At 27.9% G+C, this 17295-nt stretch overlaps 2 protein-coding genes across 2 annotated transcripts in view; both read right to left on the reverse strand.

Annotated features, from left to right (window-relative positions):
* Phum_PHUM088740 (zinc finger protein, putative) overlaps positions 1-4762 on the reverse strand; it is a gene marked incomplete at both ends in the record, with an annotated part of 9833 nt that extends 5071 nt beyond the window's left edge. The window contains 2 exons of the mRNA XM_002423806.1: positions 956-1144; positions 4546-4762. Coding sequence (XP_002423851.1) covers positions 956-1144; positions 4546-4762 — 406 coding nt within the window. The remainder of the gene's footprint in view (positions 1-955; positions 1145-4545) is intronic.
* Positions 4763-14439: 9677 nt separating this feature from the next.
* On the reverse strand, positions 14440-16594 carry Phum_PHUM088850 (uncharacterized protein; the record flags this gene model as incomplete). The annotated part of the gene is made up of 2 exons (XM_002423807.1): positions 14440-14474; positions 15232-16594. 2 exons carry the CDS (start codon positions 16592-16594, stop codon positions 14440-14442), a joined length of 1398 nt encoding a protein of 465 aa, XP_002423852.1.
* Positions 16595-17295: the final 701 nt, after the last annotated feature.

Here is a 17295-nt window from a genome sequence, read left to right on the forward strand (position 1 = left end):
ATTTTTCGTTTTTCCTTCTTCTTCTATCCTTTGTTATTCCATTGATTTTTTTTTCCTTTTAATAAATATTTTTTTCCTATTAATCTATGTATTTATGTAATTTCATTCACGAATTCGAGTGTCCTTATGATATTTATAAAAATTTTCATAAAACAATAACAAAAAAAAATTACAAACATTTTTTATAAATAAATAAATAAAATAACTTATGTATAAATAAACTAAATTAATTAATTAATAAAAAAAATGAAAACAATATTCAATATCACGGGAAATAATAATGATAATATAAAAAGTGTCAAAAAAAATTTTTTTTTCGAATGAAAAAGGATAGAAGAAGAAGAAGAAGAGGGGAAAGGGTTGGTAAAGAAAACAGGAAAAAAAAAGTGTGAGAAAGGAGGTTGAAGAAGAAAAAAAAAAAAAAAGTAAAAAGGAAGCGAGGAGAAACAAAATGAGAAAAAAAGCTTCCAATTCATTTTTTTTTTTTCCTTAAAATTTATTGTCGTCGACCTCCCTTCCTAATATTATTCTAATTCCACGTCTACTTTTAAGGGAATGGAAAATAGGTTGTAGAATTAAAAACGGGACGACGCACCGAAGGCCGTAGAAAAAAAAAAAAAAAAAACAAGGAAACAACGTTTTTTTTTTTTTTTTTTAAATCATACGATAAAATTATTATTATTATTACTTTTAAGGGTTATTTTTTACCCTTGGCCGCTTCCTTTTTTTTTTAAAAAAAAAAAACTAAATAATAATAATATTAATGATAATGGTTTTGTTTCCGGTAATTTTTGTGTTTATTAAAATGGCGGCGTCGAGTTTTTTTTTAAATGCACTGAATGTTGAGTAAATTAAATTTTTTTTTCGATATAATAATAATTTAAGTGCTTTTTTTTTTTAACATTAACCGCTTCTATTAGAGTTTGTGTTTGTTTGTTTGTTTGTTTGTATGTACGTACCTTTGATGTATGAGTTCTTAGACTAGATTCCGTTGCAAAACCTTTTCCGCATATGTTGCAATGAAAAGGACGATTTTTAGCTCTTTCAACTTGCGCATCGTGATTTCTTAAATGCTGTTGAAGATTTGATAATTGTATAAATGCTCTTCCCCATTCTGGTAGGTGGCACTTGTAAGGTCTTTCACCTTCAAAAAATAAAAAACAGGAATTAAAACGGGATATCCTAGATGATTTGTTCGAATCCGGGAAAATTTATTTTGGCAAAAAAAATTTTTTTCCAAGCCAAAAAAAAAAAAAATTTCGGGGGAGAGTCATTTGTTTTAATTGTTATTTTTCTCAGACAGATTAGCTGCCATTTTTTTCCTTTGTTTTTATGAAACAATTCACGCAACATTAAGTTAAACTTTAATGATAATAATAATAATTTATTTAAAATAAAATGTTACGAAAAAAATGAATAATTATATATATATATATATTAAATGCGCAAATCGTCGTTACGAACGGAGAGTTAGGGAGGAGGAGGGGGGAGGGGAGAAGGAAGGGAAAACTTGATCATTTTAACCCGAAAACGAGTGGAAATCGTTTAATAATAAGAAAAAAAAGGGGAGGGGAAGAAGGATATGACATAAAATAAAATGTCAGGTTTTCATACAACCGGTGCCTAAAATAATAATAAAAACAATTTTTTATCTTTTTCGACCGTCTCGGTTTCCCCCCTCTTCTCTCCTTCCCACTTCCCCCCTCCCCGAATTCCTCTTCTTTTTTTTTCTTTGCCCTTGGGCCTCATTTTTAGTCAACCCTTTTTTTTTTTTATTGTTTTATGAAAAAAGAAAAAAAAATCATTTTGTTAACAATTTTTTTTTCTTTTGTTAAAACAATAACCCTAATAATTATTTTAAAAAAAAAAAAAAATTTAACGTTTCCTCTGAACGGTTTTTTAAATAATAATAATAATAATGGTTGAACGGCAGCACATCTGCCGAAAAAAAAAAATTATAATTGAATGAAAACTATGGTCAAGTCAGTAAAACAATGAGTGAAAATCTAGATGGATTTGACATTTGAAATCTACAGCATCAGCAACAAACGATGCATCTTCCGTTTCTTCCCTCCCTCCCTCCTTCCCGCCTTCCCTTCCTCCCTTCATCACCACCACCACTAAGGTCAAATTAAAAATGCCTATTTTGTGAACTTCCTTTTAATTTCAACCTTTTTTCGTTTGGGGCGTGGGCGGGGGTTTAAATATCGTAATATTAAAAAAAAACAGGTATTGTTTTTAACGCTGATAAGAATATCATTGAAATTAAAAAAATAAGGTACGATAATACCAGATGGTAGATAAACAACAAACAACAACAACAACTGGAGGAAGGTGTCGATGTAATAAATGAAAAAGGATTCGAATAATAAATAAAATAATTTGTTATGAAAAGGTTCTTATCATAAAAAATAATTTTGAAAACCTAAAATTAAAATGATATCGAAAGGGTTTTTTTTTTCATTTCCTTTGTTTGCGGTACCTGGAAAATACCAGATGGTCATTGAACGAATACTTTTTAATTTATTTATAATAAACAAATTTTTTTGTTTTTTTTCAGGAGGGGGGGAGGAGAAGGAAAAGGAGGAGGAAAAAGAGGAGGAAACGGAAGTAAAAGCGAGAAAAAAAAATTTTATTCGTGACGTGAATATTTTTTAAAAAAATTGTTTTTCGGATTGTTTAAAAAAAAAAAAAAAGAGAACGAAATGGATGAACTCTAAAAAAAAAATTTTTAGATTTGTTGCTGTTGCTCCTTCGCTGTCGTTTCTGCTGCTTTAGAAAATAATAATATTTAACCAAGCTATTCAAATAATCAACAACAGGCGTGGCTTACCGGCTTAATTTTATGCAACAACATTGATATTCTATTAAATTTGGTAATTTTGAAAAGTGAACGTTCACCCGGTTGACTGGTTGTTGTTGTTCTTGTCGTTGTCGTTCCTGTTGTTTAATCAACTTTCTAAAAACGCAAACTCAAAAAAGGAAATTTCAATTTAACACACACAAACGCACTCACACACACACACGCACTAAAATTCATCACTAAAAATTGTGGATGACCATCAACTATATCCGGTTTTTTTGCTTTCTGCTTTTTTTTTAATAAACTTTTTTTTTTTATAGCGCTATAAATTTAAAATAAAAAAAAACCGTTTTATAATTTTCCGTTTTGAAAATCTAACAAATTTTAATGATGATGACGACACCGACGACGACGACTACAACAACCAACCAACCACCACACCATCATCACCTTCTTCATCTTCATCCTCTCCTCTTTTTTTTTTTTTTCATCTTTCATTTCTTTTTCTCTCTCTCGGGCTTTCCCCCTCCCATTTTTTTTTTTAATTTTTAATTTTTTTTTTTTTTTTTTAGTATAAGAAATGAAAATTCTGTAGATCGTTTTTATTATTTTTACTCTGTCACTACCCTATTTCATCACTTCCCTGCACTTACGTCCGCACCTACTCCCCTGCACTTTCTACCCCCTCCTGCACCTACCGAAATCAACCCTCGGGAAAATCAAGTTTACTTAAGTCCTAATGAAAATAAAATCAATTATTATAATTTTTTTTTTTTTTTTTGATAAGGAGAGACCCGATAGATTGAAGTGTAATGAAACGATTAAAGACTCGTTTTTTTTTTTTAAAGATTCGTCATAATTTCTTCCTTTTTTTTTTCAACCCCCTACCCCCCACCCAAAAGGAAACGAAGGGATTTTGCTTAATGGCGAAAGGGACGATTCAAAATTAAAAATAAAAAAAAATCGATTCTTTTTCCTTTTTTTTTCCTTAACGAAACCGAAAAATAAAACATAACCGCGAATGTTTTTTGTTTTTCTCCAGTAAAAAAAAAGTTTGTTTTATGGATTCCAGAAAAAAAATAATAAAAAAGTTTAAATTATTGTTAATTGTTCGTATTGTTTCCTTAAAAAAAAAAAAAAAAAAAAAATTTAAAAGTTTAAAAAGAGAGAGAGAGAGAGAGAGAAAAAGTTTATTTAAATAACAATTTATGAAAAATTTTTTTTAAAAAAAAAATTCGATTTACCTGGAGAAAATAAATTCATAATAATAATAATCGGGGGTGAGGGTGAGGAGTAAGTAGTAGTGAAAATAATAATAATAATAATAATAATTGTACGATACATTTTATAGATGTAAATTAAATGGGTTTTTTCTTTAAGAAAGAAAAAGAAAGAGGAAAATCTTTTTTAAAAGGGTCGTCGCCAATATAAAAAGAAAAAAGAAAAATATTCAAAACACGTAGAGTAATTTTTAATGGTGGGTGAGCGTCTTCTGCTTTTTTAAATAAAGTTCTTACACCCTCCCCTCCCCCCTCCACTAACCGGATCTATTAATAAAAAGTGTTTATTGGAAAATTGATGGGCAAGAAGCAAAAAAAAAAAAAAAAAAAGAAACGTTGATGATGTTGCGCGAAGGGGGTGGACAGGGTGACGATTTTAGATTTTTTATTTCCGCCATTTTGATTTTATCGAAAACAAAAATATTATTTTTGATAAATAAATAGATAAATAAATAAACGTACCTGTATGCAATCTGGTGTGTTGTTGTACGTGTGACAATTGTTTAAATCTTCTGTCGCAATAACTGCATTTATAGGGTTTTTCTCCCGTGTGTACCCGAATGTGTTGAACGAGTTGATGATTTGATGAAAATGATTTTAAGCATTGCTGACACTGATGAGGTTTCATTTCCGATCGGTGTAAATCTCTTGCATGCATTTGCATCGCTGATTTGTGCATAAAAATCTGGAAAATTTAAAATTATCGATAAAGAAAAAAAAAGAAAAGAAATTTTTCTCGCGTTCGGATTCATCATCATTTCTTTTCTACCCCCTCCCCCTCCCCCTTCCCCTTCCTTCTATTTCCTCCTCTTCATCTATTCAATTATTTATCGTTGATTTTTCCCGTAATTTAATTCTTATATCCAACCCGTGTCAAATACGACCTTTTAACATTTCAAAAGATACACTTTTCTTCATTCACTCTCTCTCTCTCTCTTCATTTTCCTTCCATCATCATTTTAACTCTCCCTCTCTCACTCCTCACTCTCTCTCTTTCTCATTCATTTCTTATTCACATTTTTTTCATCGTTTACCTTTTACCAATTTAATAAAATCTTAACGAAAAAAAAAAAAAAATGATTCGTTATTAAAAGTTTTCTTTTTTTTTCCTATCGAAACGTCAAATTATTATTATTATTATTATTGGAAATTTGTACAACACCGATACAGGTGTTGTAAATCACTCTATTATTATTATTATCATCATTATTATTATTATTATTAGAGAGCAAAACTTTTATCAATAAAAAAAAAATTATATATATTTATTTTCCCCTTCCCTCAAAAAAAAAAAAAATAAAATTCAAAATGGATGCGACGATGACGACATTTTTTTTTTTATAAACACAAGGAAAATTCATGTGGGAAAAAATTTATTATGATTATCATCGAACACGCGCCCATACCCTCCCAAAACTTTTTTTTTTATTTTTCCTTTTCTTAAATTTAAAACAAATTTTTTTTTTTTTAAATTTTTTTGTTGTCGTTGTTGTGTTTTCGGTTGTTCGTTTGTATTATTTTAAAATTTAACGGCGTAAGACCGACAGTAATGATAATGATGATAATAATAATAATAATAATAATAATAATAAATAAATAAATGAAAAAAGGAGAAAAAATTTTTTTTCGTTGCTTTTTTTTCAGGGAGTGAAAATTTTGTCGGGAAATTTTTTTTTCACCTCTCCTTCTTCTTCTTTCATCTTTCTTTTTTCTTCTTCTTATTCAAAAAAGGAAGTTTTTCCTTTTTTTTCTCTCTCTCTCTCTCTCTCTTGGATTTTTCACTTTTTCTTTTTTTTTTCAACCCTTTTTTTTTTATATCTTCTTAACCGCACTTTCAGGAAGTATTACCATAAAAATATTGCTGTAATTTTCCGTTTTCTAAGGTTTCATTTCGGATGTACGTGTCGTTTTTTTTTTTTTTCTTTCCTTTTTAAATTTTTTTTTTCTCACTTTTTTTTTTCATTTCTGTCTTTTTTTTTTTTTTCCTTGCAAATGAAAAAAATCATACGTTTTAATTATAGCAGAAGATAACGGAAAAAAAATATGTCTTTGTTTAATGAGATTTTTTTTTTCATGTTTCGCACACCCGGAATTTTTTTATTTATTATCATTTTTGTTTTTGTTTTTTTTCGAGAAATTTCTTCGATCGATATTATAAAATAAATCGATATTATTATATCGATAAACAAACAAAGCGACAAACAAACAAAACACGCGCGTATAAAAAAAATTCATACAAATTTTTTTTCTTTGTTTTACATGTTTACCTTTTGGCTTAATTTCGGATCGTAAAATCCGTTTTGTTGTTGTTGTTGTTGATGATGATGATAATGATGATAGTTCATCGTCCAAACAGGTAAAATTTTGTATTGCCATCTATCAGTCTCTTCAATAACGTTTGAACAAATTATCATCGCCACAATATTATTATTATTATTATTATTATTATTATTATTATTATTAATTATTATTTGTTACACTTTTCAAAAAAAATTATTTACATTTTTTTTTTTTCTAATTGAAAACTCGGATGTTTTCCAAATAAAAAAATTTCTCCATTTGATTTGATTTCTTGCAATATGGTTGTTGATGTTGTTTGTTGTTTGTTGTTGTTATTTTGTATGTTTTAACAAAAAAAAAAAAATATATACTTTGTATGAATATTCATCGTCAGTATAACTAAGTATAAAAGGTCATTAAAAAAAAAAAATTATAAAATTATAAAAACGACACAACCAACTTTCCCAATGCAATGGAACGCGGAAATGATAATAACTATTTTTTTAAATATATGTAATAATAATAATAAATAAATAAATAAATAAACATTCACGATTATTAAAATCCGCCATATTTTTTTTTTGTTAACAAAAAAAAAAATTTTCGAAATCGACTCCGATATCTCAAAATTTTTAAAAATTTTGAATTTAAAAAAAAAATGTTATTAACAAAAGGAAAAGTTTATAAACAATTACAAATAAATTCCTAAGGTTTAAATACGACGATGATAATAATAATAATAATAATAATAATAATAATAATAATAATAGTAATATTAGTAATAATAATAATAATTTTAAAACCTTTTATCCCTTTAAATTTAATGGGAGATCAAAAATATATTCCTTAATGGACGATGAATCGAATTTAAACAATTTATAATAATAATAATAATAATAATAAGTAAATAAATTCTTTTACGTATATAATAATAATAATGGCGAGAGTATAAATGTATAAATGTAAATATAAAATTTAATTACGTATTACTGGTGAATCAAAGGTCAAACTAAAATCGCGTGTTTAACTTACGGAATAAGATAACATTTGACCAAAACAAATTCAATATAATATAGTTCTATGTGATGATAACACTTCAAAAAGAAATTGATAAGAATGAAAAACCCGTTTGGGAAAAATCATAGAGAATAAAAAAAAAAGGAGGTGATAACATTATCTATACCTTTAAAAGTTCAACGAATTTTTTTTTTTTTTTTTTTTATGAAAAACGTCTGCGATCGGATTTATTTGGGTCATATTTTAATATTTTTCCGACTTCATTATTATTATTATTGTTATGTCAACAATAAGGTCAAATTCACAAAAAAAAAAAATTTAAGCAGACGATTTTGTGTGCAAGTAAACAAAAAAAAAAAAAAATTTATATTTCGGCCTTAACCGAATCGATAAATGCACATTTAAAATACTACGAAGGTCGTTTTACATTTTAAAAATGCAGCAATTATTAAATGCAACAAAAAAAAAAAGGAAAACATTTGCGCATTGAAACTGAAAATTTTCCCGCCAAAAAAAAACAAATTCATGCGTTGTTAATAATAATAATTATAATTATTATATATATAAATACGAATAATTCTTACCTCGGGTTTTTCATTATTATTATTATTTTCTGTAAAATTTATAAAACAAGATGAGAAATCATTTAAAAATTCCATTTTTTTTTTAATAATTATAACGAAAAAAATTTTAAATAATTAATAATAATAATAATAATAATAATAATGAAAAGCATTATTTTTAAAAACTCTATCATAAATAATTCGTTTAAACAAAAAGCACAAAATAAAATTAAATAAAAATAGTTTTTCATGTTGCAGAATCCGAATGAAAAATGGACCAAAAAAAAATTTTTGTCATCTTTAACGAATTTCAATTCACCTGAATTTATTATTATTATTATTATTATTAATATTAATTCCCAAACGTGAAATGATTAGCATATGTACCGTAACGGATTTAAATAATATATTTTTTTGTCATTTATTTAAATTGGAAAATTGCATTTAAAAGAAAAATGCATTTGCGAAAATATAGAAGAAGAAGAGAAAAAAAAATTCCCATGTTATAAATTAAATTTAGACATATTTAAAAGGATTTTATTTTGATGTATGCATTTTACTATAATGTTATAACAAAACCGGATATGTCCAATTCGATTGAATAATAATTTTGTTGTTGTTGTTGTTGATGTCGTTTCGCGTAAAACGAATTAAATTGAGAGCGAACGTTTGAAAATTTAAAAAAAAAAAAAAAATAATAATAATGATAATGATAATAATGATAATAAAATGAAAGGTTTGAAAAAAAAATCAAATTTAAAAAAAAATAAAAGAAAAAAAAGAAAAAAGGTTGACAATAATAAAAACGATTTTAAAATGATTTCGGGCACGAATCGTGTCTTTCACCGATTTCTCCAAAAAAAAAAAAAAAAGAAAAAAAGTTGCGATATTTTTATATATATTTTTTTTTACTTTGTTTGAATGACTTACTACAACCTTACCCTCCCCCCACCCCCCATCACCCACACACACAAAATTGTCTCCCCATATTTATTTCCATCAATTTTATTTATTTATTTATTTATCGAAACGATCAATTTTCCTAACACGTGAAAATAAAATTTTACGCTTGGATTTTTTATGAAAATAAATTTTTTTGTTTGTTTGTTTGTTTGTTTGTTCGTATCGAAAAAAACAAACGAAGAAAGAAGATAGAGAAAAGGTTTAAAAACTTGAATTTTCCTTTTTTTTTTATTAACACGTAAATGAATCACACGAGAAAAAAGATAAAAAAAAAAAAAATTTTGCTTCTCAGGAAGTTTCTCAGGCGAGAACAAACAAACAAACAACACAAAAAAATTATATTTTTTTTTCATCAGACAAAAATTTCATTGTTTTAAAAAGGGGAGCCAACAACGACAACCGGTTTTTTTTTTTTTTAATTGGAATATTTTTTTTTTATTTTAAAAAACAATTAACAGAAACATGGGGTTGATCCTCTTTTTATTCATTTTACCATTACGATTGTCCCACAAAAACAAAGACAGAAAGGATTAAAAAAAAAAATAAAAAATAAAAAATGAAAAATCCATCAAAACCTTTTTCTTTCCTTATCCCACCCCTTCCCTCCCATTCTCTCCTCCCTTCCCCCACCTATAGCGCACCTGGAATTTTTTTTTTGAAAAATTTTTCCGTTAAATAAAAATTTTGAAATTTTTTTTTTCCAGATCATTGTAGTAAACCGTCAAAATGGTCAATATTTACCGGTAATTAATTTAACACGTGACCGGTTTAAGGATGAACCTTTTCTTTGTTCCTTTCGACAGGTAAGAAAAGGAAACGAAACAAAAAGTTTTTTTTTTTTTTATAAGAAAGTATTAAAAAATTAAAAGGTTTCCGTTAATAAAAAAAATTACGTGCGTGTGCGTGTGTGTGCGTAAAACAAAAGAAACCTTTTTTTTTCTTTCTAAACCCTTTTGCGATGCCTTTTTCTTCCTTTTCCTTTTTTCGTTTTTTTTTTTTTTTTGTTTTTCGTCGTCGTCTCTCTCATCAATCATCTTCATCTTCTTTCTTTTTTCTCTTCACCCTTTTTTTTTTGTTTTATTTCTTCCTCGTTACATTTTTTTTCTCTTCTCTTTTCTTCCTTACCGTTTTTTTAATTTTTAATTGTTAATTTTAAAACGATGACGACGATTGTCTACCGTGTGAAAAAAAAAACGACAACAAACGAATGAATATTTAAAAAAAATTTTTTTTTTTCAATTCCTTCCGTTTGTTTTAAACAACAACAACAAAAGAGATTTCGGTTGTTATTTGTTGTAACCGTCTCCCTATAATAATAATCAATGGAAATTTGATAATTTTATTCGATTTAAAAAAGTTTTTTTAATAAGAAAAAAAAAATTTTCTTTTATTGGGGGGGGGGTAAATCAAAAAAAATATTTTTCCTCCCTGTCATCTTTCTATCTCTCTCTTTCTTTTTTTACTTTCTCTATCCCTTCGTCTCTCCTTCTCTCTCTCCATCTCATTTCTTTACTTTTTTCTCTTTCTCTATCTATTTTCTCTATCCCTTCGTTTTTCTTTCTACTTTTTCTATCTCTTCGTCACTCTCTCTCTCTCTCTCTCTCTTTCTTTCCTTCTCCTTTCGGTATTCTATCCATCCTTTTCTTTCTTAAAAGTTTTCTTTTTTTTTGTAATCACAGACCACATGTTGGCGTGATTTGAACTTTTTCTTTTCTTTTCTTTTTTATTACAGTTATTATATTCAATATTTTTTTTTTCTTATAATTTGTTTTCTATATAAAAACACGAATAGATAGATAATATTTATCTACTTTCTATTTTTTTGTTAAAGAAATAGTATTATTATTATATATGGGAAGAAGTTTTTTTTTTTCGTCTGCTTCTTTGACGTCACTAAACGACGCGTTTTTTTATAATAAATTTTTCTATAATTAAAATTTTTTTTCTTTAGTTTGTTTAATTTTTTTAAATTGGAAAGACCATTCGAGAGTGTTTTGTTATAATAATAATTGTTTGTTATTATGTTTGTTGTTTGTTTAGAAATTTAAAAAAAAACGATTTTAAATATAACAAAAAAAAAAGAATTTAAAGCTCCCCATCGTGCTCGATTGATTATTATTTTTTTTTTTAAATTTTAAATAAAAAATTTTTTTTTTTTTTTGTTTATAATTTTTCCCTAATTTTCCTTGATTTTCCTTAATTTTAATTTTTTTTTTATTTAACGGAAAATTGATAAAAAAAAATAAAAAAATATTAATAATAATTTTTTAACAAAAAAAATAAATAAATAAATAAAAAATAGAATTCGTTAAAAACGATTCAAAAACTAAACAAAAAAGCCTTAATTCATACCTTGGAGAATTTTTTTTTCTCATTTTTTTCACCTCCTCCCTCCCACCCTTCTCCCGCCTCTTTACCATTTCCTTCTCTCCTCCCTTCCTACTCTCGTCTCCCTCTTTCCCTCCCGTCCATCCTTTTTTTTCTTTTTCTCGAACTTTCCCTAACATTTCCATAAAAATCCCTTTCGCTCCTCTTTCCTCTTCGTCTTCTTCTTCTTCCTTAATTTTTTTCCTTTTTTTCCCTCCCATTTTTATTCGCAATTTTTTCCTCCCCTTTGACACGTGTTTTCCTACGTGCACGCATGTATGTGTATCCGTGTGTGCGTGTGTTTACGTACAGTTTCCACGTCACTCGACACTTTTTTTTACTCCTTCTTCCCCTCATACACCCAATCGACGAGATCCCTTCGGTTCTTTTTTTTTACCCTTATTTTTCCTTCTACTCCTCTTTCTTTCTCTCTCTCTCTCTGTCTTTCATTGGATTTTTATTTCAATTTTGTTTTTTATTTTATTTTTTATTCTTTTAATATTGTTTAAATAACAATTTTTTTTTATTTTACAAGCGCACGTTTATTCTATCTTTTCATTATTATTATTATTATTTATTTATTTATTTTTTATAAACTTTTTTTTTTTTTGCAATTATTTGCTACTACCCTTCGTTTAGAGAGAGAGAGAGAAAAGCTTTTTAATTAAGTCTTAGAAAAACGTTACAACCAATTTTTTCTTTTTTTTGCTGTTATTCAACAATAAGCCTAGTAGGAGCAAATATTGCTTTTGTTGTTCATTTTATATTTTAATTTTTTTTTAAAATGAAAATTAAAAAAAAAAAAAATGTAATCCATGTTTCTTTTTACAACCATTAAAAATAAATTTGCTTTTATTTTTGTTATTATTATTTTCGTTTTTTTCTTTCCCTTCTTCCCCTTTTCTTTCCCCCACACCCCCACGCACGCAATTTAAAAAATAACGTTTACTCATCGAAAAATTAAAAAAAAATGTCTTATTCCGACCCTGAATAATTCACAAACCAATCATTTCACATTGAAAATCGATTTATGTGTATGTGTTACCACTACTACATCCCTCATTTGATATTAAAAAAAAAAAAGCCACCATTTTGATATTTCACCCTTAGTTTAAAAAACATTTGTCGTAAATTTAAAAAAAAAAAAAAAAATTTTTTTTAGTTGGCTAACATGATTGTAATAATAATAATAATTAATAAAAATTTTTTTTTCTTTCTTTGTGCGTAAACGGTCAACTCTTAATTCTCTCTCTCCTCTCTCTCTTTAATTTTACGAGTAAAATAATCAAAAAAAAAGGAAAATTTCGCCGCGTAAGGGAAGAAATAACGAAGTAAAAAAAAAAAAAATTAAGGGATGAAAAGCGATTGAAAAAGAGAAAGAAAATTGAAATCGTGAGAGGAAGAAAAAAGGGCAAAAAAATTATATATATTTTTTTTCGTTTCTTTTTTTTTTTCTACACAGAGATATAAGCATAAGGGATGAGAAAAATAGGGGTTGAAAATGGCGTGGACGTTAAAAAAAAAAAAAAAAAACTAAAGTCTCGGACGCATAAAAACTTGAAGCTATGGATTTAACTAATGCAAAGGGTCATTCTTTGCTATGGCTATGAACATGGGGGGGAGGGGGAGGGAGAAAAAAAGAGAGAGAGAATCCGCCATGTGATGGTTGTAGGGGTTGAAAAAAAAAACCGATCGGAAGCCGCCATTATAGACTAGAAAATGCCAAAGGGGTCGAATAAGAATTTTTTTTTTTTTTTTTTTATAAAATTTTCACTCATTGATTTATAATTTTCCGTCGTTTGTTTTTATTAATTTTTTTTTAACAAAAAAAAAAATTTCGATCTTGTGCGTTTGTTTGTTTGTTTTCGAAAACCACACAAACGCATTAAAGATTAGATTTATAATCAACAACAACAACAACCACCACCTAAAACCATGAATTAACGTTTAATGTATATTCATTCGTTTAAATTTTTTTCTTAAAGTTTTTTTTATAATCTTAAGGGTTGTTTGTAGTAACAAACAATCAAGACCTGTTTTGTAACCCATTGAATGAAGAAAATACTTTAAAAAATATAGTGAATGGTTTCTTTTTAAAAAAAATTGTTGTTTGTCTTAAGAAAATCCATTCATAAACACAAAAAGAAAAGAAAAGAAGACAAAAAAAAAAAATTTTTTTTTTTTTTCTCCAGCATGCAAATCAAGTTTTACAGTTAAGTGGTAGATGGTAGATTCTTATTTGCATATTTTCAACGGGTATAAACAACATAAATTAAGGGAGGACAGAAAGAAAAGAAAGAAAAAAAAAACTTACCTGAAAAACCCTGAACAACAACAACAACAACAACGACAACAATATTAATAATAATAAAATTCAGCTGCCCGAAATTTTTCAATGCCATATTTTTTTTTTAGTAGAATTACCCGAAAAAATTTTTTTTTTAAATGTTGGTATCATGAATGATTATAAAAAACATCTACGCACATACATATTGAAAACAAACAGACAGACAAACAGACAAACAAACATGCACTTAATTAAAACAATTGACAAATTCCGTGATTAATTTTTTAGACGACGTTGACCGTTTTATATAATTCCGTCGATTATCGAGATGATGGTGATACCGATGGTGGTCATGGGTGATGGGTGTGTCGGATATGAACCGAAGGAGAGGGTGAGGGGTGGGGGGTTGAAAAAGTACCACGGAAACCACTGAATATTTAACGTAAAAACATAGAAATTGGTAAAAATAAAAAAACATTACGTTGTACGGGAACAGCGAGGAATATTCAACGCATTGCTTCATCAAATGCCAACTCACTCTTTGTAAAGTGCTCCAGCACTCTTCAAGCGTTTGATTTGATATAGCACTGTTACTACGACTCTTTTTTTTTTAAATAAATACGTACCCGGAAAATTCCGTGATAAAACACGAAGAGGTAGCAGTAAAAAGAAATAGAAAAAAAAATTTTGTTAGAAAAAACAAACCCAAAACCAAAAAAGAACAAACAATTTTACCATATAATCATTATTATTAATACAAAAAAAAAACGGGAATTTATTATTATTATCATCATCATCATCGTATTTGTCGTGTGTTTGTATATGGAATTGTACGAAACGTTCGAAGCATGGCAATGAAGCGTTCGTACGTTCGTACGTTCAACTTGTCTCTTGTATTATCAAATCTCGACTCGCTATCACGTGTAAGAAAATCGTATTTATCGCGTCGACGTTAAAACTTTTCCACGCAAGCGTTTTACCTTTTTTTTAAAAAAAAATTTTTTTTTTTTTTTGCAAAAAAAGGTGGCAAAATTGTAAAAAAAAAAAATTTCAATCTTTTTAAAATTAATTTTTTTAATTGTTTTAATGTCTTCTGCTTTTTTAATTTTTCGTACAGAAGAAAAATTAAAAGAAGTAACGTACGTGTCATCACGATGAGTGTTTGAAATAAAAAAGGTCTTCTTACGTTACGAGTCTTTATACGACTTCCGGTTTTTATTTGACGTTTGCGAAAAAATTAAATTGAATGATTGATTGATTGTTATTGCACGAAGGGTGCGGTCAATAAAATTTACCGGTATAATAATAATAATGATAATTTTATGAATGGCAAATTTTTTTAGTTGCAGGTAACAAACCGACAAACAACCGATTTCACGACCCTCTCGTCTGTGTGTGTGTTATTATTTCGCAACACTTGTTTTTGTTGCATAATTTATGCAAAATTATTTTTTTATAATGTTGGGGTGAAACTAAAAGAGATCAAGTTAAAGATTTTCAAAGAACCGGAAATGTTTACTTAAAAAAGGTTTTAGTAATACGTATGGTCAATGTGATGATAATAATAATAATAATTTGTAAATATTTTTTTTTTTTTTGTATTAAAAAAAATAAAGAGAGAAAAAAAAAAGATTTTATATGTTTTTTTATAACTTACCGGTAGGTCGTTACTGTTGCCTTTCTCCGTGTTGCTGTTGGATCCAGATCCGGTAGGAACCATAACGTTGGAGGCAGCATTATTGGCAGCGGTACCAGGATTTTGTCCCGGTCCTACCGTGCTACCTCCAGTCCCACCTCCGTTAGCTGCCGCATTGGCACCCGAACCGGAGTTGTTAGAACCGTTTGATATTTCCGGTTCAACTCCGTCAGACTGTTGTTGATTTTCACTATTTTGCACATTTTGATTTGCGTTTTGCGAACTTAAAGCGGCTTGTTGAACCGCAGCAGCCGATAGTACCGCACTCACCGCAGCTATATTATTACTCATTCCACTTAAACTTGATAAATTTTGCATTGCTGATAGGTTGTTTGTAAAATTTCTTATGTCTAAATTTGTTTGTACGGGATTTGTTAGTTGTTGAAATGCCGCCAAATTTCTCGGCAATTCGTTTGCGGATATTCCAGAAGGAAGCGGTTGACTCATTTGATTGAGATTTTGTATGTGATTAGTTAAATTGTTAACGGCTACGGTTGTCAAATTTCTAACTTCGTTCGGAGTCAAATTAGCACTTTGGTTCCTCAAATTTTCTATGTGATTGGTCAAATTTTGTACGGCGATGGTCGTTAAATTTCTTATATCTCCCATATTTAAATTTGCGTTCGTCATTGTTTGAACCTGAGATGAGAGATTTGATATGGCCAACGATTGAAGATTTCTTATTTCGTTCGGTGATAGGGTGTTGGGTGGTAACACGTTTTGTATGTGGGTGCTCAAATTTTGTATTGCGTTGGCTTGAATGTTTCGAACGTCGTTGGTCGTCTGACCAAAATTTGCCAAAGTCGATTGTATGTTTCTTAATTGTTCCGTGCTTAAATTTTGCAATAGAGATGATGCTGGAGAACTCACTTCTGGAGTGTTCGGTCCCGTTCTATTTGGCAATTTATATGCATTTTGAGTAAATTGTTCCGTTGGTTTAAAACCATCGGGACCGGCGGTCAAGTTTTGAGCCGAATCATTCGGAGTCGCCCTGGGTTGAGCTACCTTGTCAACATCGTTCATATCTTGATTATTTGTAAATTTTTCAAATTTTTCAACTTGCGTATTGTACTTTTCCTGTTGCGTGTACATTTTTTCCGTGTAAGCTTTGAAATCGTCAAATTTCTGTGTGTAATTTTTTATATCGGCAAATTCTTTCATTTCGTTAAATTCTTTCATTTGTGAATATTTAACGTCTTCCGTCGTAGATTGATGCGTACCCAAATTCGAATCAGAAGTCATGCTTAGATTCTGTATTCCATTATTTGGATGAGCTCTTTGATGCCAAAAATCAGGATTCATTTTAAATATTGACCTTTGAATTGTATCTGTCGACATTTTTCATACACTTAATACCCACTTTTTCTTATATTGGATACTCGGGGAATCAATTGTTTTTCTATTATTATTAATATTAATATTATTATTATTTTATAACTTTTATATGCCAGCATTTCGATCACGAATATGCCATATCGGCCTCTATTTCATCACATCTGTCACTTTTCTGCCTTTTCCAATCCTGCAGATGATTATATCGATGAAGATGATGATATATCAGATGTATAAACAAAATTTATTTATTTTTTATTATTATTATCTTTTATCTTTACTTTGTTTTTTCCTTGAAGTATTTCCTGTAATTCAGCATCCGTTAATATTATTCTAATAGAAAAGCATCATCAGGTTGCTCGTTGGTTGTCGGTGTTTGTTTTTTTTTTTTTTATATTTTTTTCATTGATTTCCTTTTTTTATCAATTTAATACTTAATTTTCTGAAATAAATTATTAATAAGTTAAAAAGTAAATAATTTTAAATTAATAATAATAATAAAATTAATAGTACGAGGTTCAATTTTTAAAACAAAGTAAAATTATTATTATTAAATTGAACATTATTTTTGGAAAGCCAAAAACATATAACGGAAATGATTACATAATGAAAAAAAAAAGTCAGTCATTAAATTTTTTTTTTTTGAATGAATGATTGATTGATCGATCTATCGATTGATTAATTATAACCCGATTCATTTATATTAA

The sequence above is a fragment of the Pediculus humanus genome, genomic scaffold (assembly GCF_000006295.1).
Source record: "Pediculus humanus corporis 1103172107442 genomic scaffold, whole genome shotgun sequence".
NCBI classification, from domain to species: Eukaryota; Metazoa; Arthropoda; class Insecta; order Psocodea; family Pediculidae; genus Pediculus; species Pediculus humanus.